General features: G+C 37.9%; 1 protein-coding gene across 2 annotated transcripts; it reads left to right on the top strand.

Moving 5' to 3' along the window:
- Positions 1 to 147: 147 nt before the first annotated feature.
- Positions 148 to 27,226, top strand: POLR1F (RNA polymerase I subunit F). 2 transcript variants are annotated; one of them, XM_057732701.1, is made up of 6 exons: positions 148 to 338; positions 1,148 to 1,346; positions 1,914 to 2,119; positions 15,749 to 15,890; positions 25,233 to 25,441; positions 26,616 to 27,226. In XM_057732701.1, the coding sequence occupies exons 1-6, from the start codon at positions 298 to 300 to the stop codon at positions 27,013 to 27,015; spliced, it is 1,197 nt and encodes a 398-aa protein (XP_057588684.1). In that variant the 5' UTR covers positions 148 to 297; the 3' UTR covers positions 27,016 to 27,226. The 2 variants fall into 2 exon arrangements, with proteins under 2 accessions (XP_057588684.1, XP_057588685.1); XM_057732702.1 differs by lacking the exons at positions 148 to 338; positions 1,148 to 1,346; positions 1,914 to 2,119 and adding an exon at positions 10,891 to 11,169.
- The last annotated feature ends 311 nt before the right edge of the window (positions 27,227 to 27,537 follow it).

The following is a 27,537-nucleotide window of genomic DNA, read 5'->3' as shown; positions in this document are numbered from 1 at the left end:
CTTCCACAGTCAACCAATTATCATTATAATAGAATGTGTGAAAAGAGTTGGTAAACACTCCATGGAGTTTGAAGATGACGAACCAGTTAAATCCAAGGACTGAACAAAACTAGCAAAAACTAGCAAAAGCACAGTGTAGGTCAAACACATAGTAAAGTTGCTTTAGAGATTTCATGTTATAAAAAAAAATCTGTTTATGCAAAGTTTCCACTAAATCATTAAATATTTTTTGTTTGACAGATAAAATGAGATGTTGTGTAACTCCTGTTTTGGAAGAAATTTACTCAGCTTATCACCATGCATCAACGAAAAAGTCTGCATTTGTTGTCCTTGAGAAGGTGAGAACAATATGCTGCCCTCTACTTTTTTCATTGTCTTAGCTCAAAAGTGGCACCTTTAGAACTACATTTTCAAAGATTATTTAGCAAACGCATTTCAGAAGCTTTTTAAGTACCATTTGGTTAGAACACAGTTTCCAAATAAAGTCTCAGAACTTGGCATCACTTCACTCTTTTCTTCCTTAAATCATTTTTCTGGAAACATATGTAATATTTCTTACTCAAAGTATGTGACAGCCAAGAAATTCAATTATTCCAAGTCCATAAATCACAGGTTGTCAGTTACTCATAGCAGGGGAAGCCAATTCAGAAATTGCTGGAAATGTGAATGCCTAGTAAACTTACACAAAAGGATTTTTTTAAACACTTTTTGCCAGGAAAACTATCTACTGAATATAAAATCTTTTACTAGGAATGTATTTCCCAAGAAATATATTGTGAAAAGTCAAATTCTAGATCTTAAAAAAAATTTATTTCACTATTTTAACAGTTCAGCTTTATCTGTATCAATTAACTATAGGCAGATCACATTCATTTAATTGAGAATCTGTAGAACTAGGAGCATTTCCACTTTCCTTCACATCACCTAATAATACTGATTTCAAAGGTTTTCCTGCCTTAACATCCAAAGGTTCTGCTTCTTTAGCCACACAAGGCATTGCAAGCTCTATCTCAGAAGCCAAAATATATTGTGTTATTGAAAATTGCTAGAGAGACTCTAGGAGCTTCACAGAAAAACCTAAAATCTTGTCAAATTTGCATTGTCTTTTACTGACTGAAATGATCGCTCCTTGTTATTAATCAATCAGGATATTAATCCCTACCTACTCACTAAGACAGAGGACCTCAAATGTCATTTCACAACATCTGGAGCTGGGGCTGGAAGAAATCCCTTGGGCCCTCCAAGCTTACTGCCCAGACAAGAAAAGCCACAGCCCTTTGTGGGTGGCTGTACAAGCCAACACTGTCCTTCACTCTGTCCCTTATTGTGAATCAGCAAGGAAAGAGGTAACGTTCAACCTTATTCTCATAAATGGACTTGAAGGGCTCCAGGCTGCTAGATGTCTACTGCCCCATTACTATCCCAAAAGTCTTTCAAGATTTGGACATGTCTGTGTGTTCTGTCTTCCAAGTATCTTAATATTTTTACACCAGTATCTGAGAAAAATAAAATAAAGGCTCCATGTCCTTTATAATAAAACAAATTTCAGGAGAGAATATTATGTTTTCAAGTCATGAAGAGAGGCAATATCAGCCTATCTGTCAGCAACACCCATGGTGGTGCAGCAGGTAAAAGACAACCACTTATTAAGTGCTATTATAATGTACATTGTCTATAAATGTGGATGTTCCTCTATCATATTAACAGCATCTATTTGATGTGAAATAAGGAAAAGGTGGGAGGACATCAATATTTCACCCTGAAAGGTGAGGTCATTTCTGGCTGTACCCACAAATCTTAAAGTCATTCAATCAAATCAAGCAAGTTATATACACTTAGGTCTAAAGAACAAACCACAACTCCACCCTATATGAACTACTCCCCTTGACTCGTTCTGCTTCTTTTGATTTCAGATCCACATATCTGCTCTATGGCACTGCCTTGATTTCAGTTTTTGGCCCCTGCACCTGAACCTGAGACTTTATCTCTCTGGTTGTCAAGCTTCGACTGCCACAGCCACGCACTTCACTCTAAGCAAACAGGACTTCAACAACATTAGTTACCTGGCAAATAGGCATGTGCTAAAATTGAAAGTGGGAACTCAAAGGAAGGATCTCAGGTAACTAAAGGGAAAGCTTGAGCTCTCTATAACTTGAATGTAAAAAGGTTGAAAAATCTAGGTGGTCATTAGAGACAGGCAGGGAGCTGTAAGTGAGAAACGAAGGCAAGATCATTTTTCCTTTTTCCTCTCCTTTTTTTTTTTTTTAAATTGTGGTATAGTTGCTTTACAATGTTGTGCTGGTTTCTCCTGTACAACGAAGTGAATCAGCTATATGTATACACAAATCCCCTCCCTCTTGGACCTCCCTCCCACCCCACCCCCATCCCACCCATCTAGGTCACCACAGAGCACCAAGCTGAGCTCCCTGTCTCTGTGCTATACAGCAGGTTCCCACTAGCTATCTGTTTTGCACATGACAGTGCACATATGTCAGTCCCAATCTCCCAATTCACCCCATCCCATCCCGTGTTCACATGTCCATTCTCTACGACTGCATCTCTATACCTGCCCTGCATATATAGGTTCATCTGTACCATTTTTCTAGATTCCACATATATGTGTTAATATACGATATTTGTTTTTCTCTTTCTGACTTCACTCTGTATGACAGACTCTAGGTCCATCCACGTCTCTACAAATGACCCAATTTTGTTCCTTTTTATGGCTAATATTCCACTGTACATATGTACCACATCTTCTCTATCCATTCATCTGTCGATGGACATTTAGGTTGCTTCCATGCCCTGGCTATTGTAAACAGTGCTGCAAAGAACATTGGGGTGCATGTGTCTTTGGGCTTCATATGGGAATTAGACCAGTAAGCTATAAAGAAAACTTACAATGGACAAAATTCTGTTTTATATGTTAGATCTGCTCATTTCTTGCAGTATCTGTCTTTTTCTTCTTTTAAATCTTTAGCCTACTCACCTGCACCATAAAACATTAGAGGAAGAGGTTTTATTCAAGCAGAGCTAACACTGTTAGAATCATTCTAAAACCAATATGGCGCATGACAGCAGGAATCACAACAAGAAATGTAGAGGGAAAGTGAGACACAAGGGGATACAGTTGCTTTAATTTAGTCATTGGTCCTCCTCACCCAGAAATACTCATTTCAGTGTGAATTGTGGAGTTCCAGAGTTTCATTTTACTGACAAATGTGACTTTTATGTAGCATCTTCCCTTGTAAATTCTGCACATTATTGTATTCTTTCACAAGTGAGAAGGTCCATTTTGCCACTAGATAAATTCACTATTGTAATAATTTCCAAATCATAAAAGTATTAAGAGCATCTTATAGCCATAAGAGGAAGTGGAGAATATGATCCATTAGTATGCATTTTGTGTAATGACTTGAGAGTTAATTCTATATCAAAATGCACCATGTCTAAATTTCATTTTTATCTACTTTCCACTCTCAAATTTTCCATACCGTATTCTTTGAAATATACTTAATGTCAAAGATCTGCGAGTTCACACATACACAAACTCTGCAGTCAGCAACTGGTTTATTAAACCACAGCTTTAAAGTAATATTCAAAAAATAGAAAAGGAAACAGTGTTCTCTTTTTGCTCTGCAGTGAGCTAAAGACAGATGGGAGTAGATGAGAATTTCCATAGAAACCCTTGCAAGCACCATGGTTAATTTTATTGACCAGATTCCTAGGATTTGAAAACCTTGAAAGAGTGGTATTCAAACACTGTTGCAGTAACATCTAACTGAGAAGGAAATAGGGCCTTCGGAATACTTCTTAACCTCTTCCCAATCATCACCAGTGCACACAGCTACATATGTACACCCACATACACAAACACAAACCTCACATTAAATTTATTATTTAAGCCAATCCTTTTCAACTAGAATCTTTAATCAAAGGGCTATGTAGTTGCCTTCCTGGCAATGACTGATACCTAGATAGATACTTGCAACCTCAGGTAGGTGAAGCTAAACCATTGATATGATTTTATCTAAGTTGATATTTTAAAGTTCAGGTTTAAATAAATATATACACACACACGTATATATACATGTATAGAGAGTGAAAGAGAGAGAAGTCTAACACACACATTCCTAGGCAATAGTCAGAACATCTGAATTATGGCCAGGAGATAAAATCTAAGCATAAAGATCAGGATGTTTCAACACTGTTATATCTGGTTACCACAACAGCCAGACACAAATAGTTACATATCTAGAGAGTGAAAATACAATGAATACTTATGATTTTTGCTCGTTATTACCCTCATAAGCACCTGATGCCATTTACCAATGGTCTTTTTATTAAAACTGTGTGAAAACTGTATTTATGTGTTATAGAGGAGAAAAAAGTTTTCCTCTATACTGAAAAAGTTGAGTAAACACTGATTCTTCATGGGAACTGACAATTTATGTGTTCTCTGAGAAATTTTGAATTAATGAAAAAATTCAAATAGTAAGATAATTGAAGCATAGTAGTGTTTAGGATAAAATTATCACATAGATAAACAACTTTTGTATATCTTTTTTTTACAAATGAAAGTGTGCCTGGGTATATTTGTTGTTAATTTTAAATGGCTGTGCCTCTTATTTCAGTGACAGAAGAATTGCAGGAGGATTTGGCTGTGCCTTAGAGAAAATAGAACATACGCATGTGTTAATACAAATAAGAGTAACATGTTTTGCAGAGAATTGCTTTCCTTCATGAAGATGGTTCCCTACTCCTTGGAAATAATCCTATTTTGACTTAGTTTGAATTTGTTTCATCAGTTAGGTTGTAATGCAAAATTTACCATAATGTTATCCCTTTCAGTATAATGCCAAGGGGAACATACACTGAAATTCTTCTTTTGGTATAAGAAATGCATGGAAATTAAATAGTGGCTTCTACCCTCCTGAGTCAATGTAAATAGGGTACTATTTTATGTTCCTTATTTTACAGACTTTATTGTGTTTGAACACTAAACCATATGAAAGAAGTAATCACCTACATTGTTGATTACCACTGTGTTTACATCAACTATACCCGAACAAAAAATCATAAATTCAGAGCCTTTCTTCTGTATTTCAAGCCTCTTATAGGCCCTGGTTCTCCAACTTCAGCAGGTATTATAATCACCTGGAGCACTTGGTAAACTGACTGCTGAGCTCCATCCCAGAGCTGTGATTTAGTAAGCCTGGGTGGGGCCTAAGAACCTGTACGTCTAACCACTTCCCAGGTGACGCAGCAGTTGCTGGTCTAGGGACCTGACTTCAAGGACTACCGATAAAATATAACCTCATTAAAGCAGTCAGGTCTTAACTTATAGACAGATACATTTGAATCATTTCATTTCTATGTATTTTCAGCAATAGCTATAGCTTGCAAAATATAAAACCTATTACATTCAGTAAAATGTAATATAATGTGCTTTATTATTTCTTTTTCTTCAATGCAAGCATGGTGTACATCTTTCGGTTCAACAATTTAAGAAGCCCGTAGGAAGGGCTTTCAAAGTCAAAACTTGATCCTACATGCTTTATTGAAGGGTTATAGGTAAAAACAGCCGTCAATAAATAGTTCCCTGGTTTTTGCCATTCCTGCTTTGGGCTAAAGCAAAACTCTATAAATTTAAAGCTCATGTTTGCCATCTGCTGACACATTTGTGAATTACAAGTAGTCTGCAGGGTTGGTATATATTGTGTTCAGATTTTTGGGTTTTGTTTCATTTCCAAAACCCATTAGGTAAATTTTATACATGTATTTTCCTCAAAAGCACTGTATTGCACAATTTGTTGAACAACTAAGATAAAATTGTTTCCCAAAATTAACACATTTATTTCAAACAGCTAGTTTGTATTGAAGCTATTTTAATTTTTTCTACTGACAAATGAAATTGCAAATTTGTATCTCAGTATACATAATTCATATCTAGAGTGAATTTTATCAATTAAATATTTTAAGAGGATACTATACTGAAATCTTTAATTGTTTTAAGCTGAAGCAAATGTTTATGTAAGTAGACTGTTTACAATGGCAGTACATTGAAAAGGAGATGATATTAATTACGCTACTAACACCAAATCCAAACAAAAAAATTATTCCCAGCAATGGGACCAAGGCATTTTCCAGTTATTAGTCATAGTCTTTTCCAAGTTTCCATCTTAAGCGTAGGGCTTTACCTTGCTATTCATTCAAAAAGATCATAAGCTCCTGCTCCCATGTTCATCTTTACAGCCTTAATTAGGCTGAATCAAGCATATTAAACTGAAGCGTCAATCATGGACTCAGGAAAGGATCTATTATGAGCACTTAATACAGACCATTCTCTGTGCTTAGTATTGCCTTGATAATAATCTCCTTTAATCCTCACAACTTTCCATATCACCATACCTTTACACTACAAATTAGGTAGGAAGTTGAAGTTTACAAAGGCTAGACTGATACCTAAATGAACTGACTGTAGCATCTCGCTCCTACAAGCCATGCCATATTGCCTGAATCATTTTCTGCAGGACTGCCAGTCCTAATACTTTGGCCAAAACCAGTGCTCTTTTGACATCTTCCCAAGTCTGTCAAAATGGTAGTATTTACCAGTTTGGTCTGATTCCCACTTCCATGTTTTTTAGGCAGAGGATAAGTGAAATAAGCCACCCATTTTCCCGACCCTTAGAATTTCTTCCTTTATAAGTGTTGATCGTGCGTCTAGGAAAAGTGAGAATTTTTAGTTGAGCTGTGAAGTAAGTCATACCTTGGTTAAGTCCTTAATTGATTAACATCTGTGTGTCCTTAGGAAAGTCCATCATTCACTCAAGAAGTATGTTCTGGGCAGTCAGCTTGACTTCCTTAAAAATAAAAAAAAAAAGGAAAGAAACTTGTGACTTTAGCACCCAGGTTTTCATCTTGCACTACATTAAACCATCTAAAAATAGAGGATTTCTTGTAATAAACAAAATCTTCAACAACAGGAATCTTTTTGCTGATTTTCTGATTTTTAATTTTTAGTATAAAACAATGCACACCCATTACAATAATACATGAAAATTTGCTCAAAGGAAAAAAAGCCATAAACCAATCCACGCTCAAGAGATAACTAATATTAGCACATGGTATTTATATATACATATTCTTTTCTAATCACATAAGTGTGCATATTTCCTGTAAAAATCAAAGCATTTGGCACAAATTACTTTGTAATTTATTTCAGCAAAACCACCAATTATCGCTTATTTACATTGCTCCAGGGATTCTTTGATTGCAACAAATAGAAACGGACTAATATAATACAGTGTATGTGTGTGCATGTTGGAGAGGGAGGGATGAGTGGTTAAACAAAATACAGCAAAGTGCAGGAACACTTTCCTCTCTTACTTTGGAGTCAGTGGACATGAGGTCAAAGTCATTTCTAACCTCCTATCTTCTTCAAAAAAGGGGATTTTCCTAGCACAGACTTGCCTTTGGTTTGACAGGGCTTTTCATGAGACAGGGACCATCAATGCCTGACTTTCTATTACACTTTGATTCAAATTTTAGAGAAAAAGAAAATGGTGCAGGCTGAATATAGATCCTTGATGAAATAAACTTTGTGTGGGTGGGATGGGAGATTTCATTATACTTGTTTTCTTCTTCCTTGGGGGGGGGGTAGGTGGAACAAGTTACTTTGGGAAAGTCACTCCATAATGTGAACAATTACATGCAGGCTGAATCACCCTTTTACTATTTGAAACCATGCAGAGTGTGTTGAGTGGCTAACAATAAAACCAGATTTAAAAGACTAAAAAGTAGAAAACAATTTTCAAATCAAACAAGCAAACTGCCTTTGAACATCCAGAGAGTTACAAAACTACTCCATATTTTAAATTTGTGTAAAATCATTACTAGAGTAATTGATTTCAGGTAAGTTATGTTTTGCCTGAATTGTCCTGACGTCCAGCTTGTTTTTTTTTTACTAAATTGTGTTTGGACAAATTGCTTTTATTTGTGTTCTACCATCTGCAGACAACTGGGATGCATCTTGACTTCAAGGAGAGGTTTTGATTTAATTGGTCTGGGGTGCCCTCTAGGCATAAGGAAAGGTTAAAACTCTTCAGGGTATTTTAATATTCAGCTAATGTTGAGAACACTGACCAAAGGGGTCCAGCACAGTGTGCTGCAGGCTTTGCAACGAATTCAAGGTAAAGGCTGTATTACATTTCCCATTTATGGACTTAACATGTTCACTATTGGGCTTTGGGAGCGGTTTCATTCAGTTCTCATCTCTTGCTAAATTTGAAGTGAATTAAAGAATACTAAAGAAAATGCTTTTTACTTACCTTATTTGAACTTCTATCATCTCTACAGTAGGCAGGGCAAATATTATCTCTATTTTACAAGTGGAAAAAAGGTATAGAGAAGTTAGAGGTTTTTCACTGTAACTAGGGGACGTGGGTGGGTGTTAGTACTCATGCCACTAATTGATATACACTTCTCTTGGCACTTAGGCAGTCTAATACATGTTACATGTTTATGTCTAGATCCTATTTCCTCACTTAGACTGTAAGCTCTTGATGCTGTAATAACAGCTACTCTGTGCACTGAGGCCAAATAGAAATACGGAGACAGAGATTTTGGAGGAAGAGAGAGACGGCTTTTTTTTTCTGCCAGGCAGAAGGGAAGCTACAGCAGGCTAGCGCCTCAAGAACTGTGCCCCCTGCTCCTCGGAAATCAGGGAAGATTTTATATGTGGGGCTTGCAGTCCGGGTAAATGATAAGAGTCCAGGTGGCGAGTATCTTGCATTCTTTTCTTCTGCAAATTCATGGCCAAAGCTGGCATCAGGCAGCGTAGCAACCAGGTCTGGTGTCCCTGAAGTTATGGGCCCATGACCTTCTTTCTGAAATGACAAGTGCTACAAAGGAGTGTAAGGGGGGAAGAAATGCCAGGTGCAAGGTGTAATTCCTATGGAGTCAGAGAGCAAACAGCTTTGTGAGGGACAAGTCTAGCTACAAGTGTTTTTAGTTAGAGAATAACCAAGATTGTTTAACTCTTTCAGGCCAGGTTATCTTTCTCCTCTAGCCTGTCAGAAGTTCTCTTTGTTTTCCTTGCTCTCAAGAGGAAAAAGAACAATCGAGGAAAAAGAACAATCACTTCTATTTGCATTGCAACACTCTTTATTTCCTGTTATTTTATTCATTCGTTTAAGATGCAGTGTCAACAAAAAAATTAATAGTTGATCTAAGAAAGAAATGGAAAATTTTATTCGCACCAACCTGAGGTTTATAACCTGGGAGAGAGCCTTTCAGAAAGCTCTGAGGATTGCTCTGCTGTTAGATAGCAAAGCACAATTATATGTGTTTTGCAGACTAAGGATTATACATCAAATGATGCATCAACAGTTTATACGATGCAGATATGCACTTACAAGTGAGTAGTGGTCACCATGGCCCTTTATAGGGTTAAGAAGGAAGGTTATCTCCTAAGGAGGTCTGGTTACTGCAGATGCACAATACACACTAATGGTGGAGGAGGCCAAAATTGGCAGAGACTATTCTTGTTTAAATTTTTCTTATTTTGCCATAAAATATGAATTTTATTTCATCTTTTTTTTTTTTTTTGAGTCATATGGGGGTTGCAGTGGTGAACTAGACAGATATAATTGTTCCAGCCTTAGTGAGCTTGGAGTTTAGGGAAGGAAGGGGTTGGGGGGGAGGGGAGGGAGACAAACAGGCAATTAACATAAAATTAACATAAAACAAGTGCTTGTTGGTGGTAATTTACAAAGATGGGGGAACTACCTTATCATTAGGTGGGGAAGAGAAGTAGGGTGGTAGTAAACTATACAGAGAAAAAGAATGTAAAATCTAAGCTAAAATTTGACATAGGAGTAGAATTTTCCCATATAAGAGAACCTGCCCTATTTCCAGATAGAAGGAACAGCTAAGACTGAAGAGAGGGGAAGAGGTAGGGGGGAGGCGCGAAGGGTAGGCTGAACTCGGCTCACTGAGCATGGGTGGGGCTCACTGAGCATGGGCGGGGAGGATTGGTAAAAGAAAATGCTGGGGGCAAATCGTATAATGGCTTGGTAATTTAACAGCCGCATGAAGGTGTTTGTGTTCTCCTGGAGAGACGGGGTGCCTGCCTGAGGCTTTAAACAAGGCAAGGCATGGTCATATTTGTGTTTCAGAGATCGGCCGCTCCAGAGTATCCTCTTGACCATAAAACTAAGCTTCCACAGGCAGTTCTGAAGTTTTGGAAGCAAGGACGTAGAGAAATGTCCGAATAGAGTGATGTTTCGGCTTTGGGGCCCACAGGTTTTGGGGCTGATGTGACGTTTGGGGGTACAAGAGAGGCCCCGAGGATGACAGCTGGACCGAGCCATTTGGAAAGTGGTGGTATGATTTCCTGAATTAGTGATTACAGAATGAGGAGAGAAGCAGGACTGGAGAGAGATGATGATTTCGTTTCCAGAAGTGTTGCATTTGAGGCATCTGGGCTGCTTTTCAGGATTGGGTTCTCTGCACAAAATATATTCCATACAAATTTTTAAATGTATTACTGTAATGTCCAAGCTTGTAAACCTACAAGGCACCTTACTACTGGATATGATCAAAGTGTGAACTCTTATTAAATCTACATTCTAAATCCAATGAGGACGTTAGAGAAAATGTGCTCCCTTAAGTGACCAGGCGATGGGTGGCCTTCGAGCGACCTCAAAGCTTAACCACAGGCTCCTAGCTCCCCATTCGTCCGAGTGCGAAAAAGCGGTTGCTCCCTGCTGGTCAGAACCGAGTACTGCAGCGCCAGGAGAGGAAATTTCCTAGGGGCGTGTTAGCTGGTGGATGACGTAGAAACCCAGCGTCCGGAGATAGGCGGTTATTGACTGCGTCAGTAGTGCGCGCCGTGGGAAACCTGACAAGCCGCATGGCTGCGGGTTGCTCAGCGGCTAGCCGGCCGAAGGCGGCCTCAGAAGGGCCGGTGGTGGGACCCGCCGGCGCCTTGCCTTGCCTAGAATTGCCTACCTACGGGGCCGCTTGTGCGCTCGTGAATAGCCGCTACTCCTGCCTGGTGGTGGGGCCGCACCGAAGACATATCGCACTGTCGCCGCGCTACCTCAACAGGAAGCGCACCGGTATTCGAGAACAGCTCGATGCGGAGCTCCTGCGCTATTCCGAGAGGTATCAGTTTCTTACACTTTCCTTTCCCAGAGCGGACAATATCTTAACGTTGCCTACCTACCGCTCCTTCTTTGGGGCACGGGAGGGGGCAGCGGGTGGACGTCCTAGTGGCGCCGCAGAAAGTGGGGAGAATGAGAGGTCGCACCGGCTACCGCGAGTTTAGCCCCGAGGCGTTCTGGAGTCGCAGTCCACCCCGAGAGGCTAGTGCCTTCCTAGTCAAGATCTGTACAGAGTCCCTTTCATAGACAAAAAAGAAAGCGTTAAGGTGGCATGAATTGTGCCGGCGGAAGGGGTGAAGAAGCACGCTCCACGAGAAGTGGAAGTAAGAATAGAGCAGGGGTCTGGAGACCAGTTGTGTATTGTTTTCTCATTTGACAATGAAAGTTTGAAATGCAGTACTTCAAAAGATTCTCTCTCACTATATAAAAAAATATACATCAGTCATTAATACTTCGTATAATTAATCGTTTATTGATAAACCCCGAAGGGCGGTTTTTGTTGTTTGGGCCCTGGTACTTTCCCTGGGTTCTTTTCTCTTGGACCTGAAAAGGGATGAGAAAAAAATACTTTGTTTCCTTTTTAAGAATAGGAGAAGGAAAGCCCGTTGTTCTTAAAGGTGAAAAAAACCTTCTGGTACATCTAAAGTAAGATTAGAAAATAACTTGAAAACTCAGAATTACAAGGGTGGAGGGTCAGAGGGAGGGGGCAGATATACCTTAATATTCCTCTAGACCACTTGGTTTGAAAGTAAGGATTCTAAAACTAGAGTGAGTGGATTCCCTGGAGATTGGTTATTACCCTTCAGGAATTTAATGAACCCATAGTTTTTCTGTCACTTTTCTTGGGCAAAACATCCAGAATTTTCACCACTTTCTCAAGGAATCCTGAACCCCACGCAGATTAAGAATCTGTAATTTACAGCTTCTTCCAAGCAGCAGCACACACTGGTGTGTCTGTTTTATATACTAGAGACTTGGGATATAAAAACAAAGAAAAAACAAGATCCCTGTTTCAAGGAGTTTTAAGCTCTAATAAAGATATAGATGTGAGCCAGGTAAATCCAATGAAATGTTAAAATTTGACAATTCTAAATTAAGTTACAGTAAGAAGGAGTGGTGAATTGGATCTTAGGACCTTGGAGAACAGCTTGGTAGGAGGAGGGTACTTTGAGACAATAGCATTGTGGGCAACAAGAGTGGCATGAACAAATGGATAGTAGTTGTGAATAGAATATTTTGACCAGATAATGTAAGTACTTTATAACTAAGGGAAAGTTTATATCAGGGGAAAGACATTGGGTACAGCTGGAGAGGAGGACAGTGACTCAGAGATGGGGTAGAGGATAATTCAGAGAGGATGGCCATTTTGCTCTTCGTTTCCTGCCTTTGCCAGGTGTTTTTGTTTTGGAGTTTTTTTTTCTGTTTGCTTAAGCAAGAAACGGTTACCACTTCATCCTTTCAATAACCTCCAACTCTGAAACTTGGCACACTCGAGAGACAGTAGTACCTGTGATCTCTGGGACGTAATCAGATTTGCAGTTTAAGAAATGACTTGATAGCATTAGGTGATGGTTTAAGGAGAGTGAAACAGAAAACATGGAGAGTAAGAGATTGTTATAATTGTCCAAGATAAAATTGATTAGAGAGATTGCATTTGGGAGATTTAAGGATATGCAAGGTGGTCATAAAATCTGGAAACATAGACAAATGTTTGATCTGTAACCAATTAATGCCTCCACTTGACAGGCTAGGGGAATAGGAGTCATTACACCAGAGAGATGAAGAACTGACTGGATAATAATTTCTGTAACTGAATTGGACATTGTGACCATGTCGCCTGAGCTACACTCTGAACAGATCTGAACTTCCACTCTACCCCCCATTATTTTTGGGGTGTGCAAAAAAACTCCAGTTTATTCTGTGTGAAAGGGGCACCATACATTAAACGGTGCATTAATAATGAGGGACAAAACATTTAATATGTCAAGAATTGTAATATCAATAAACCATTTATCATATATAGTTTGTTTCCAGACTGTGTGGCCGTCCTGTACAATCAGGAGGACATGGTTCTCTGTTTAAGAAATGAGGAAAAGGGAAGAATTGAGAATGGCTTTTATATTAGTTATCTCAACAGCATCCCCTATTTGATAGACTGTCCACTTTTTTTTCCCCAATGACAGAATTTTTTTAAAGATAATACCATTTCAATTTTGAAAAGTCTGCTTAGAGAAAGTAAGTAGTTTTCCAAAATTACATTATAATTTCTGTTATATCTTTGCAAGGTCATTAAGAAAAAAGAAAATCTTTTTTGTATATGACAGCTCTTGAGTTATTTGAAGGTGGCAAATATGTTCCCTCCCAGTAGTTCTAGAAAAGTCTTAAGTGTGCATGTAATTTAATCATCCCTTAAACTTGATTTAATTGTTCCCTAACTATCTCAAGTGAGGCTACCACTCTGCCTTGAAACCTACTTAGGATGGTTTCAGAAAAGCAAAGGTAAAAGAGGAAAGATAAAATGTTGAGGTGTCTGTCTCTATCTGATGATTTTTAGTAAATTTTATGCAGTGAATTTCTTCCCAGAAGGTTTGCTGGCTTTACACAAGTCCTTTTGTGTTTAGGCTCTATGGTCACATTCCCTAGTCAGCAGTTCTGAACCCTGCAGAACTCAGTATTTCCTCTTATAAGAAATATTTTGCAGTATTTCCTTTACTGTCATTGGAAACACATTTTACTGTACTGAAGTGAAACTTTAAGATAATATAATCTACTTATACAATTGAAAAAACATTCATATAGCATTCTAATATAATACAGTAAAATGTATTTCAATGTGATAATGCTCAAGCATGACTACCTGAAGAGAATAAAGTAGCTAGTTGCCTCTTGAACCTGTACCTTGAGTCCTGAATGTATCAGTTGCAAATGTAGATTGATGCAGGGGTTTTGAGTGAGACAACTCACAACCTATAGTGCTATTCTGAAGTAATGTGTCATTTTCAGTAAAGTTCCACATAAAGCAATCTACTCTTGAATTTATGTTAGTTATATTCTTGGAAATTTTAATTTATATCGAAACCATGCAAAGATGATTTTGTATACACACACACACACACGTGCGCATGCACACACACACACACAGAGTTAGGTACTCTGACTATTTGTAAATATTTATAAAATGAGGTTTCTCCGCTCATTTAAATCATGTAGAGCTAGGGACAATTTTCATTATATAGGACTGTTTTGTACATGGCAGAATGTTTTCCATCCCCGGCCTTTGAAGTGTGACACCTATGATTAGTACCACAAACTCCCAAATGCCCCTTAGGGGACCAACAGTATTTTCCCACTTGAAACTCTCTAATTCTTGATTAGGGGAAACAAAGTCTTAATTTTGTTTTTCTGACTAATATGGCGGATGGTGGTTACTTTTTTTTTTTTTTTTTAACCCCTCCTTGCTGTCTTTTCTGGGCCCCTAATATTGTCTTAGTGATGGTATAATTCCTGCTTAGGAAAGTCACACACACAAATTGGTAATTCAGAAGAGTGCCGTCTGGAGTAAGTCACTGAGTTTATGAATTTCCTAATTTGGTAGTTAATTAAGTTCCATTCCAGTGACTCCTGGCTGTTTAAAACAACTGCTACTAGGTATAAATTCTTAACTTTTATTCATTGTGAACCATTCTAGAAGTTTGAGTTCACCAAAAATATTCTCTGCTCTCAAAGGCCTTAGAGTCCTGTCTGGAATCCAAACATATAAACAGAGATTAGGTAAATAACTACAGTGATAAGCTTTGCTCAGAGTCCTATAGGAGTAGAGGCAGCATGGTTTCAGCCTTTCCTGGGGGAGTCAGGGACATTTTCTGAAACAGGTAGTTAGTGGCTGCGGCAGTGAAGCCACCAGCTCAGCTTCCTTAGTAATTGTAATTTTTTAAGAACTTGGAAATGACATTTGGAAAGAGCAGTTGCTCCCCAAATCCTGTCAACGTACAAATTAAAGCATCAGAGTCAGTTCTCAAAAAATGATATAGTTATATTTCTTAACATTTCCTTACACTAGCAACAGTTGCACTTTGGGGATTTTTCTACATTAAGTCATTGGCTTTAATATTCAGGGGCTTCAGCTTTGACCCTAGTACTTTTCTTGCTATATGCCATCTAGTACAGAAATTCATTAATGGTGGATAATACAAAATTGCCTTGATTCAGTAATATTCACAGAAATCGACATTTTTCTTGCTAAGTCCCATTGTTTTGCCTCATTCTAGCATGACTAATGTTCAAATGAATAGCAGATAGGGAAGAAGGTCAACTTATTGCTCTTACATAATTGGACATTTTGTTTCTGGGTACCTATCTTGAATAAGTATTTTTAACTTAGCCATTATATTGGAACCCTTTGGTGAAATTGAACTACTGAAGTTGTTACAGACTAATCACATACTATTGTCCTTTTTGCCATGGGCAGTTACATTAAGATGTGTGTACTTTTTGGACTCAGACTATCTAATCAGTACGATAATGGCTCAGTTTAAAAGGGGATAAAAAAATATCGGTTTTTTGTTTTTTTTTTTAAACAGCCTTTTAGGTGTACCCATTGCTTATGATAACATCAAAGTAGTGGGTGAATTAGGAGATATTTATGACGATCAAGGACACATTCATCTTAACATTGAAGCAGATTTTGTTATTTTCTGCCCTGAACCAGGACAAAAACTTGTGGTATGTATCTTTTTTTTTCCTTATCTTTCTTTGTTTAGTTATTTAATTATGTAATTTGGAAAATTTTAAGAGACTGTACTCCTTGAAAGTCACAAGGATTGCTGTTGTAGGTAACTAAAAATCATTTTTTAAAGAAAAAATAATTATTTTCCATCAGTTTAATCTAGGTTTTTTAAAAAATTTTTATTGAAGTATAGTTGATTTACAACATTCTGTTTCAAGTGTACAGTAAAGTGATTCATATATTCATATGTACATATATATATTCTTTTCCAGATTCTTTTCCATTATAGGTTATTACAAGATATTGAATATAGTTCCCTGTGCTATACAGTAGGTCCTTGTTGTTAATCTGTTTTATATATAGTAGTGTGTATCCGTTAATCCCAACTGCCTAATTTATCCCCACTCCCCTTCCCCTTTGGTAACCATTAGTTTGTCCTTTATGTCTGTGAATCTATTTCTGTTTTGTAAATAAGTTTATTTGTATCATTTTTAAAAAATTCATCATATAAGTGATATATTTTTCCTTCTCTGACTTCACTTAAGTATAATAATCTCTAGGTCTATCCATGTTGCTGCAAATGGCATTATTTCATTCTTTTTTATGGCTGAGTAATATTGCATTGTGTGTGTGTGTGTGTGTGTGTGTGTGTGTGTGTATACCGCATCTTCTTTATCCATTCATCTATCGAAGGACACTTAAGTTGCTTCCGTGTCTTGGCTATTGTAAATAGTGCTGCTGTGAACATTGGAAGCATGTATCTTTTGGAGTTAGTTTTTGTCTTTTCTGGGTATATGCCCAGGACTGGGGTTGCTGGATCATATGGTGACTCAATTTTTAATTTTTTAAGGAACCTCCATACTGTTCTCCATAGTGGCTGCAACTATTTACAGTCCCATCAATGGTATAGAAGTGTTCCCATTTCTCCACACCCGCTCCAGCATTTATTGTTTGTAGACTTTTTGATAATGGCCGTTGTGACAGATATGATACCTCGTTGTGGTTTTCATGTGCATTTCTCTAGTAATTGGCAATGTTGAGCATCTTTTCATGGGCTTTTTGGCCATCGGCATGTCTTCTTTGGAGAAATGTCTATTTAGGTCTTCTGCCCGTTTTTTGATTGGGTTGTTTGGTTTTTTGATGTTGAGCTGTATGAGCTCTTGGTATGTATTGGAAATTAATCTCTTGTCAGTCACATTGTTTGCAAATATTTACTCTCAGTCCATAGGTTGTCTTTTCATTTTGTCTATGGTTTCCTTTGCTGTGCAAAAGCTTTTAAGTTTAATTAGATAGCATTTGTTTATTTTTGCTTCTATTTCCATTACTGTAGAAGATGGATTCAAACAAATATTGTTGTGAGTATGTCAAAGAGTGTTCTACCTATATTTTACTCCAGGAGTTTTAGAGTATCTGGTCTTACATTTAGGTTCTTAATCCATTTTTAGTTTATTTTTATATATGGTGTTAGGAAATATTCTAATTTCATTCTTTTATATGTAGCTGTCCAGTTTTCCCAGCACCACTTAATGAAGAGATTGTCTTTTCCTCATTGAATATTCTTGCCTCCTTTGTCATAGATTAATTGACCATAAGTCCGTGGGTTTATTTCTGGGCTTTCTATCCTGTTCCACTGATCTATGTGTGTGTATTTGTGTTATTACTGTGCTGTTTTGATGACTGTAGCTTTGTAGTATACTCTGATGTCAGGGCGCTTAATTACTCCAGCTCCCTTCTTCTTTCTCAAGGTTGTTTTGGCTATTCAGGGTCTTTTGTGTTTCCATACAAATTTTAAAATTACTTGTTTTAGTTCTCTGAAACTGCCATTGGTAATTTGATAGCAATTGCATTGAATCAGTAGATTGCCTTTGGTAGTATGGTTATTTTAACAATATTGATTTTTCCAATCCAAGAACATAGTATATCTTTCCATCTGTTTATGTCAACTTCAGTTTCTTTTCAGCATCCTGTAGTTTTTGGAGTACAGGTCTTTTAACCCCTTAGGTAGGTTTATTTGCAATTGTTTTACTCTTTTTGACATGATGGTTAATGTGATTGTTTCCTTAATTTCTCTTTCTAATAGTTTGTTGTTAGTGTGTAGAAATACAATCTATATCTGTTTACAGTAAGTCCCTTACATATGAACCTTCAAGTTGCAATCTCTCAAAGATGCAAACGTGAGTTCCATCAATGTCAGGTGTGAGTGAAATTGCAGCTTACCCTCCATCTCCCATCTCCTCTCCCTCCTCCAGTCAGTAACTCTTCTTGCCTGTTCACTTGATGCCAGCTGTTGTACTGTACAACTGTGCTTTTCAAGGTACTGTACTGTAAGATTAAAAATTTTATTTTTTGTGTTTGTTTTTTATGTATTATTTGTATGAAAAGTATTATAAACCTCTTACAGTACAGTACTACATAGCCGATTGTGTTAGTTGGGTACCTAGGCTAACTTTGTTGGACTTACAAATAAATTGGACTTATGAACATGCTGTCAGAACAGAACTCATTCATATGTAGGGAACTTGTATTAATTTTGAATCCTGCAGCTTTACCGAATTCATTGATGAGCTCTACTTGTTCTTTGGTGGCGTCTTTAGGATTTTCTGTGTATTAGTATCATGATGCACAAACAGTGTCAGTTTTATTTCTTCCTTTCCAATTTGGATTCCTTTTGTTTCCTTTTCTTCTATGATTGCTGTGCTAAGACTTCCAAAAGTATGTTGAATAAAAGTGCTGAAAGTAGTCATCTTTGCCTTGTTCCTGACCTTTCATCTTTTCACCATTGAGCATGATATTAGTTGTGGGTTTGTCATATATGGCCTTTATTCTGTTGAGATATGTTCCCTCTATGCCCACTTTCTGGTGTGTTTTTACTATAAATGGATGTTGAATTTCATGAAAAGCTTTTTCTGCTTCTATTTAGATGATCGTACAGTTTTTATTCTTCAATTTGTTAATGTGTATTACATTGATTTGCATACATTGAAGAATCCTCCTAGTCTCATAGGTAGTCCAACTGTGGCTCCTATGGAGTTAGTGCTTTGTTCTGGGTCCCAGTGTATGTAAAACCTTGTGTGTGCCCTTCTGCCGAGACCAGCTCGGCGACTTGAGGTGAGTGACGGGTGCCGCAAGCTTGAAGAAGACACAGACACAGACTGAAGAGAAAGATGGGACCGGGGGACTCAAGACCTCTAGGATCAAGAGCCCTGCTGACTCATCCCAGGTTGCTTTTATTGAGTTCGTGGGCTAACATTCTCAGGTTACACTCATAAACAATCAAAGGCCTCACATGACTGGGGCAATGATCCTTGTTTGCCTCCTGGGTCCGAGCTGAGCAGGTGTGGATTTGAGCTGGGTGTGGAGAGCAAAACAGCCCTGGGGGCAGGAGACCTCTCTCAGATATTGGGGGTCTGTGCCCCACCCGTGTTGGCCCCTCTGCAACTGTGCCTGTCTTAGGTTGTTCCTCCCTTGAGGAATCTTACCCGTCTCTGGCTAACCAGTCATCCTCCAGGGCCAAACACGGTGATATAAGGAAGGCTCTATGCACCACCCCTGTTGGCCCCTCTGCGGCTGTGCCTGTCTTAGGTTGTTCCTCCTCTGAGGAATCTTACCCGTCTTTGGCTAACCAGCCATCCTTCAGGACCAAACAGGGTGATATTAGTCTCCACGCCCTGCACCCTCAGCTCCTCCACTGCTCAAGCAGGACATTCTGAATCCCATCGCTTGGCCCACATACTTCAACATTTTCAAGGTTTCAAAAAGGTTCCCGAATGTCTTCCCACACCCTTCAAGAGCAGAGTCTCTGTTTCCTCTAGTCCTGTGGAGCTTCTGCACTCAAGCCCCTCTGGCCTTCAAAGCCAGATGCTTTTAGGGATTCTTCCGCCTGATGCCAGACCCTCTGGCTGAGGAGACTGACGTAGGGCTCAGGACTCTCACTTTCATGGGAGAACCTCTGTGATATAGTAGTTTTCCAGTTTGTGGATTGCCCACCAATGGGTATGGGATTTGATTATGTTGCAGAAGCACCCCTCCTGCCATCTCATTGTGGTTTCTTCTTTGTTTTAGAATGTAAAATACCTTTCTTGGTAGGTTCCAGTCTTCTTTATCAATGGTTGTTCAGCAGTTAGTTGTGATTTTGGTGTTTTCTTAAGAGGAGGTTAGCTCAAGTCCTTCTTTTCCACCCAGTTTCCTGGAATTGAGGGGCTGCTTTTAGTTTGGATGCTTGCTGTCTCTTTCCTCAGTGTGTGCTGGCCATTATCCCATTGATATGGGCTATGCAGGTACAGGGTCCCTTACATACTCCTGGGACAGCAGGGGCAGCACGTGGCACCTGGTGGTGGGTCTCGTGTGGGCAGCCACTCTCCATGACTCTTGGATCAATGGGAACAGGGCATGGTGTCTGTTCTTGAGTCTTGTGTGGGTGGCTGCTCTCTGTGCACTCCCGGGACAGCGGGGTCAGGGCCTGGCACTGCTTACAGGTGTTATATGGGTGGCCGCTCTACTTGCCTTCCTGGGACAGTGGGGGCAGCACTTGATGCCTGCTTGCAAGTCTCATATGGGCTGGTGCTACCTGCGCACTTCTGGGACAGGGCGGCAGAGCTTCACACCTGCTTGTAGGTCTCATATGGGTAGCTGCTATCCTCACATTCCTGGGACTGGGACAGTTGGGGCAGGGCCTGGCCTCTGTTTGTGGGTCTTGTACTGGTGGTCCATGCCTGCTTTGGGAGCCTGTGATGGTGGCGGTGACTCACACCCACCCCGGAGGTCCTGTAGCAGTGTCCTGTTGCCTGGGAGTGCTCACAGGGAAAGAAGCTCATGGTGGTCCTAGTCCTCTCCCTGGGTCTGACCTCTGAAACTTGAGCTTCAGCACCCAGCCCCCATCCGCACCGACAGAGAAGTGTCTCAGGCTGCGGAGCACAAGTTGGCAGTGCTGACCCTCTGTGCAGGTTCCTCTCCATTTTGCCTTCCACAAACCAGTTGCTGCGCTGTCCTCTTAGTACATTCTGATCTCCTCATCAGTGAGGAGACTTCCAGGGTGCAGGAACCTTTTCTTCTTCACCGCTCCTTTGCTGGGGCACAGGCCCCATCCCAATTACTTCTTTTTCATTTTCCTTTTATCCTACCCAGCTACATGGAGGTTTCCTTGTGATCAGAAGTCTGCTTTCAGTAGATGTTCTCTGTGAATTGTTCCACTCGTGCATGTATTTTTAATGTTTTTGTGGAATAAGGTGAGCTCCATGTCTTACTCTGCCATCTTGATCCCCTCCAGCCAGTCTGTGTACTTTGGTTGGAACATTTAGTCCATTTACATTTAAGGTAATTATTAATATGTATGTTGTTACTGCCATTTTTTTTTAAATTGTTTCAGCCTTGTTTTTGTAGGTCTTTCCCCTCCCCCCCCTTCTTCTTCTATTATCTTTCCTGAGTTGATGATTATCTTTAGTGCTATGTTTGGATTCCTTTTGTCTTTTTTGTGTGTATATCTATTACAGATTTTTGGTTTGCAGTTACCATAAAGTTTTTGTATAGCAGTCTGTATATATATGTGATTGCATTAAGGTGTTGATCTCTTAATTTCAAATGCATTTTAAAGACACTGCATTTGTACTCTTCTCCCCTAAGGATTAATATTTTTGACATCATATTTTACATCTGATTGTTTTGTATATCCCTTAACTGCTTATTGTGGATACAGGTGATTTTACCACTTTTGTGTTGTCACCTCACTACTAGCTTTGCATGTGGGTGATTTCTTACCCTAACTATGTTTGCTCTTAATGGTGATTGCATTTTGTAATTTTCTTGTTTCTAGTTGGGGCATTTTCTTTTTTGCCTAGAAAAGTTCCTTTAACATTTGTTGTAAAGCTGATATTGTGGTGCTTAATTCTTTTAGCTGTTGTTTGTGAAGCTTTTAATTTCTCCATCAAATCTAATGAGACCCTTGCTGGGTAGAGTATTCTTGGTTGTAGATTTTTGTCTTTCATCACTTTAAATGTGTATATCGTGCTATTCCCTTCTGGCCTGCAGAGTTTCTGCTGAAATACCAGCTGATAGCCTTATGGGAGTTCCCTTATAGGTTATTTGTTGCTTTTCAGTGTGTCTCAGAGTGTTTCTCTTTGAGTTCATCCTGTGTGGAGTCTGCCTTTCCTGGACTTGAGTGCCTCTTGGCTTTCCCAGGTTAGGGAAGTTTTCAGCTATTATCTCTTCCAAGTATTGTCTCAGGCCCTTTCTCTCTTAACCTTTTGTGTCCCCTATAACGCGAATATTACTGTGCTTGATATTGTCCTAGAGGCCTCTTAAACTGTCCTTGTTTATTTTCATTCTTTTTTTTTTATTCTGTTCAGTGGCAGTCCAGGTGCGTTTTTAAACTCCATCCTACTAAAACCTGCATGTACAGAGTATATGTCCCATCCAATTATTTTTTCCTTTCTATACCATCAGAATGCTCTTAAAGGGTGAAAATATATATGTTATTTTATAATTTCTCAAATAGATACTAGCTTGTTTATGTAGGATTCAAATGGTATAGTAGTACATAAAACAGGAGTTGCAAATCCAAATAGTTGTGGGACCAGGCAGGTAATGGAAATGAATGAACGATAGGGGTCAGGGCTTCCATACTGTGTCTTGGGAATGAAGGCCCTGTAAGGAAGGTCTTTTTTTTTTAAAGAGAAGGTGAAAATGCAGAAATTGATGTGAAATCTAGTGAAATGTATCCACTTATCCACATCAGTTGCTCCTCTCCCACCAGCAGTTCTTTATATATATATATTTTTTCTTTAAAGTAAATGCTTATAGGAATTGTTTAATCCATGAGAACAGTTAACTAGCCCTTGATATTGTTAATAAAAATGTAGGTCAGATTCCACTATAACCAAATTACAAGATCTTTCTGATTTAAAAATGTTTTTCAGTGTCATTTAAACTGCTAGAAATAGTATCCTTGCCCTCCAAACTGTGATCCTACAATCTCCATACTATTAAAGCTGGCGGAAGATTTGTACTTTAAAATTCCCAAATTTAACTGTCATCCACTTTTTGTAAATTATCATAAATGTAAACATGTGCATGGAAATAACATTCAAGTTATACAGAAAGTGAAATGAAAGAGTTTAATTATCCCTTTTACTCTATCCCCTACAGTAAGATCCAGTCCTCGGATACATTTGGCCATTTTTTTTCATTTATTAATATGAGATATAATTTACATACAATATAATATATCAGGTTTGATTTACATACAGTAAAATGCACAGATCATGGTGTGCAGCTCAGTGAATTTTGACAAGTGCGTATACCATTCTGTCTCCTTAGAAGTGATTCTCATGCTCTTTCCTGGTCCATCCCCTTTCTCTACCCTAGATACAAACATCATTCTATTTCATTATCATAAATTGGTTTCACTTGTTCTATAATTCCTTATTAGTGGAATTTTTCATTATACACTCACCTTCTGGCCTCTTTCGCTCGTGTTTTTGGAGTTATATCCATGCTATTGTGTATATGGGTAGTTTTTGTCTTCTTATTGTTCATGGTATTCAGTTATATATCTCAATTTGATTTTCCATCCTCATTGATGGACATTTGGGTTGTTTTCAGTGTGGAAATACTATGAACAAAGCTGTTGTGAACATGTATTTTCATTTCTCCTAAGTGGAAACTTGAAGCAGTATTGCTAGGTCACAGGGTAAGTGTGTGTGTAACTTCATGGAGAACTACTGTCAGGCTAATTTCCCTTTCAGTACTTCTGCTATGCATTTTTGCCAACAGTTGGTGTTGTCTTTTGATTTTACTGAGGTGCATATGGTAGTTTTTCTTTATGGATTTAATTTGTATTTCCCTGATGAGCGTTTTCATGTGTTTTGGTAAGAAGGTAAGTGTATTGTGAATATTCTTTTCCAGTCTGTCTTATTAACTTTTAATGGTATTATTTGACAAGCAGAAGCTTTTAATTTTGATGCACTTTTTTATCGTATTATACTTTCATAGTTACTGCTTTCTAGATCCTATCTAAGAAACGTGACTGACCCTCAGTTGTGGAGATATTTTAGCTTTTCTGTTTAGGTCTGTGATCAATCTTGGTTTTTTGTGTGTGGTACTTTGTAGGTCTTTGAGAGCCATTCTCTTTCCCATATTCATTGTTCTCAACCCATACATTGAAAAGACTTTCCCTTTCCTTGTTGAGTATTTTTTAACTGACAAACTTTGTCTTTTATAACAGTTTTAGACTTAGAGAAAAACTGAATGGAAAGTATAGCATTCTCATATACATCACCTCACTCCCCGCATCCCCCCCCCCAAAAAAAAAAACCCACCACATAAACATACTTTTTCACTTATTATTGACATACATACGGATGTGGTACATTTGTTATAGTTGTTGAGCCAATATTGATACATTATTAAATAAAATCTATAGTTTACAGTAGAGTTCACTCTTTGTATTTATATTCTGTGGTTCTGTGGGTTTTGACAAAGGTATAATGACATATATCCAACATTTACAGTATCCTGTGGAATAATTGGTCACTGCTCTAAAAATCCTCTGTGCTCTAGTCATTGCTTCCTCCCTCCTCTGGAAACCATGTCCACTATTTGTTTTTACTGTCTCCATAGTTTTGCCTTTTTCCAGAATGTCATATAGGGGAATCATAGAATATGTACCTTTTTCATGTTGGTTTCTTTCATGTAGCAGTATGTGTTTAAGGTTCCTCCATGTCTTTTTCTTGGCTTGATAGCTTGTTTCTTTTTATTGCTGAATAATATTCCATTGTATAAGTGTACTAGTTTATACAGACCATCCAGAAGGTACCATTCTGGACTCCAAACTCCTTATAATGACAGACAAGTAAGTTTTATTCTGTCACAGGTAGAAGGAGGTGCTGATATTAAACAATATTGTATACGTGTTAATATTACTTATCGTTCTATAATTCAAAATACATGATTTTTTTGCAAATGCTTCAGGTTTTCATTCATATACTTTATATATGTTGATTCCTAGGGGAATAGAAAACTGTTTCTTGAAAATTTTCATTTTAACCTTAAAATCACATAGCATGTATTGTTATTTTAGTTTTAAAGCTTCTAATAATGTTATGATTTAGTTAAAATAGCCATGCTCAAGGTGAGTGTTCTAAAAACTCTACAGTGTCCCTAAAGTGATATTTTAGTGTAACATGTGGTAAGTTTTAAATGAAATCAGCTTTTTCAATATTAAATTATACGATTATTTTGATATTTTCTCTTTGAAGATCAGTTTGAAGATTATAAAGTTTGTTTCACCTTTTAACTCTTTGGATCTCTTCTTGATGTAATACTCTTTTCCTTCTTTTTCTCAGGGTACAATTAATAAAGTGTCTTCCAGCCACATTGGCTGTTTAGTACATGGGTGCTTCAATGCCTCCATCCCTAAACCTGAGCAGATGCCAGCCGAGCAGTGGCAGACTCTGGAGATAAATGTGGGTGATGAACTAGAATTTGAAGTATTTCGTTTAGACTCAGATGCTGCTGGAGTATTCTGCATTCGGGGAAAACTAAATAGCACTAGGTCAGTTCCTAATCATATTATTATCATTTTGATACTTAATTGTTTCTATTTAATACTGTATTTAGGGAACATAAGTCCCTCTTTTAAAAGTTAATTTTTATTAGAATATTCATATTTTCAAACTATATAGTCAGTGTAAATATGAATCATAAGTGATTGAATAAAGCTCTGCATCTAACCAGTCTGCATTTTAATAATTCAGTTTCTCAAAGTATTGTCTAGTTTGTTGTTAATCTTTTTAAAATTGATCCTAAAAGTTGATCCCTGAGCTTAAGACTACTTTTTATGCAATTGGAACAAAAATAATTTTTGATTATTGTCATTATACCAGGTAGATCATTTAATCTGTATTTTACTTGTTTGAAATTGTTGTAAGAATTGATCCTGAGCCTGGTTTCATGGGAGCCAAGTTTAATGGCAGGGGGCAAAAACTTGGCGTACTTTCTGTGTTGGCAACTTTTTCTAGATTCTGCCTTGATAAGGCCTTGTTAAGTAACGAGTATGGGTTAAAGTTCTAGAGCAGCTGTCCAACAGAACTTTCTGTGATGATAGAAATGTGCTGTATTTGTGCAATATAGTAGCCTCACTCTTGAGCAATTGATTAATGTAACTAGTGTGAGTGAGGAAGTGAATTTTTAAAGTTATCTGATTGAAATAAATTTAAGTAGTTATATGTGGCCAGTGCTACTGTATGGGACAGCAGTTCTATAGAGAGAGGGCTACTTCATTGATACTTGTTTTTATTTAGTGATATAAAATATTCACAACTTTGAAGTAATACTGTTTCAGCATAGGGTAAGAACAGTGAACTATTAGAAAGAAGGATTGAGATAGTAGACAGAATTCCAATATTTTGATAGATACCAGAGTATATTTTTTTCTCTATCAGATGTCACTGGTTTGGCTGATAAGGCTGGGTATGGTGATGTTTAGTGTTCAGAATTTTCTGAACCAAACTAAAATTTAGAAGCAATGTTTTGACAAAAATCTTATGTCATTTTTATATGTGAAACAGTCTGGGGAAAGTACTTGGGAAACAAAAAATTTAATTTTCCAAGATGTGTCAATGTGCTGGGAGATAATAGAATATTTGAAGTTGGAATATTCTTGATCTTGTTTTGTTCCTTTGTTTTTGCTTAATGCTTTGTAAATTTTTTAAATTGTGAATTTATAGTTTACAAACCAAGTGCTCCACAGTTTCTGAAGAAGTAACAGAAACTGGCATTGAAGAAGCTGTCGAAAAACCTCCAAAGAAGAAGAAGAAAAAGAAGAGAGACCCAGAGCCATATGAAGTGGAAGGTGGTACCACAGAGCTCGCAGATGTTACCATGAAGGAAGAGACAGACCTGCAGATTAATAACAGTGTGAATGGCCTCTGGGAGGAAGAGCCAAAGAAAAAGAAGAAGAAGAAAAAGCACCAGGAAGATCAGGACCAGGACCCTGTTTTCCAAGGCAGTGACTCCAGTGGTTACCAAAGTGACCATAAAAAGAAAAAAAAGAAAAGAAAGCACAGTGAGGAGACTGAATTTACACTGCTTTTGGAACATGCACCTAAAAAGAAAAGAGAAAAGTAATTTTCTTTCGTGCATTTTAAATATGATTAGGGTTTTTAAAAATTGATTTACACACAATAGATGACTAAAGTTTGAATTATTAAATGCTTTGTATTCCAGTAGTTTGCAAAACAGGGAACATTTGGTTAGGAGTTGAGTTTTGGGTACTAAAATTATAAAACTGATAATTTGGGAAATACCAGTATTATTAAAGTGCCATTTTTATACAGAATAGAAAGGTAAGAGCTGCCCTCACTCAGCTCTTTCCTTCTTCCAGTGTATAGTCTAAACAAAATGATTTTTAGTTTCAAGACTAACAAAAGGACTTCATAATATGAATTAACATTGTATTATAAAAGAATGAGTTTTGAGCTTGGGTTTTTGTTTTTGTTGTTGTTACAGGTTTCACATTTAGTTATGATGTTACATGCCATGTTACTTTACTTTGTTTAAAATTCAAGGCATTTGCCAGTTTTAGGATTTCTTTTATCATGGCTACTACAGTATTTCTGTTGTTGTTTGTTTAATTTAGAATGGTTTGCC

This window comes from Hippopotamus amphibius, chromosome 4 (assembly GCF_030028045.1).
Source record: "Hippopotamus amphibius kiboko isolate mHipAmp2 chromosome 4, mHipAmp2.hap2, whole genome shotgun sequence".
Lineage (NCBI taxonomy): Eukaryota > Metazoa > Chordata > Mammalia > Artiodactyla > Hippopotamidae > Hippopotamus > Hippopotamus amphibius.
This window is presented reverse-complemented; position numbering and strand designations above follow the sequence as displayed.

Excerpts from the sequence above, each read along its gene's own strand:
- POLR1F (XM_057732701.1), top strand. The coding sequence starts at position 298 with ATGCATCAACGAAAAAGTCTGCATTTGTTGTCCTTGAGAAG. Across the intron at positions 339-1,147 it reads CATTTGTTGTCCTTGAGAAG|GATATTAATCCCTACCTACT; the intron begins GTGAGAACAATA and ends TTAATCAATCAG. Across the intron at positions 25,442-26,615 it reads GGAAAACTAAATAGCACTAG|TTTACAAACCAAGTGCTCCA; the intron begins GTCAGTTCCTAA and ends GTGAATTTATAG.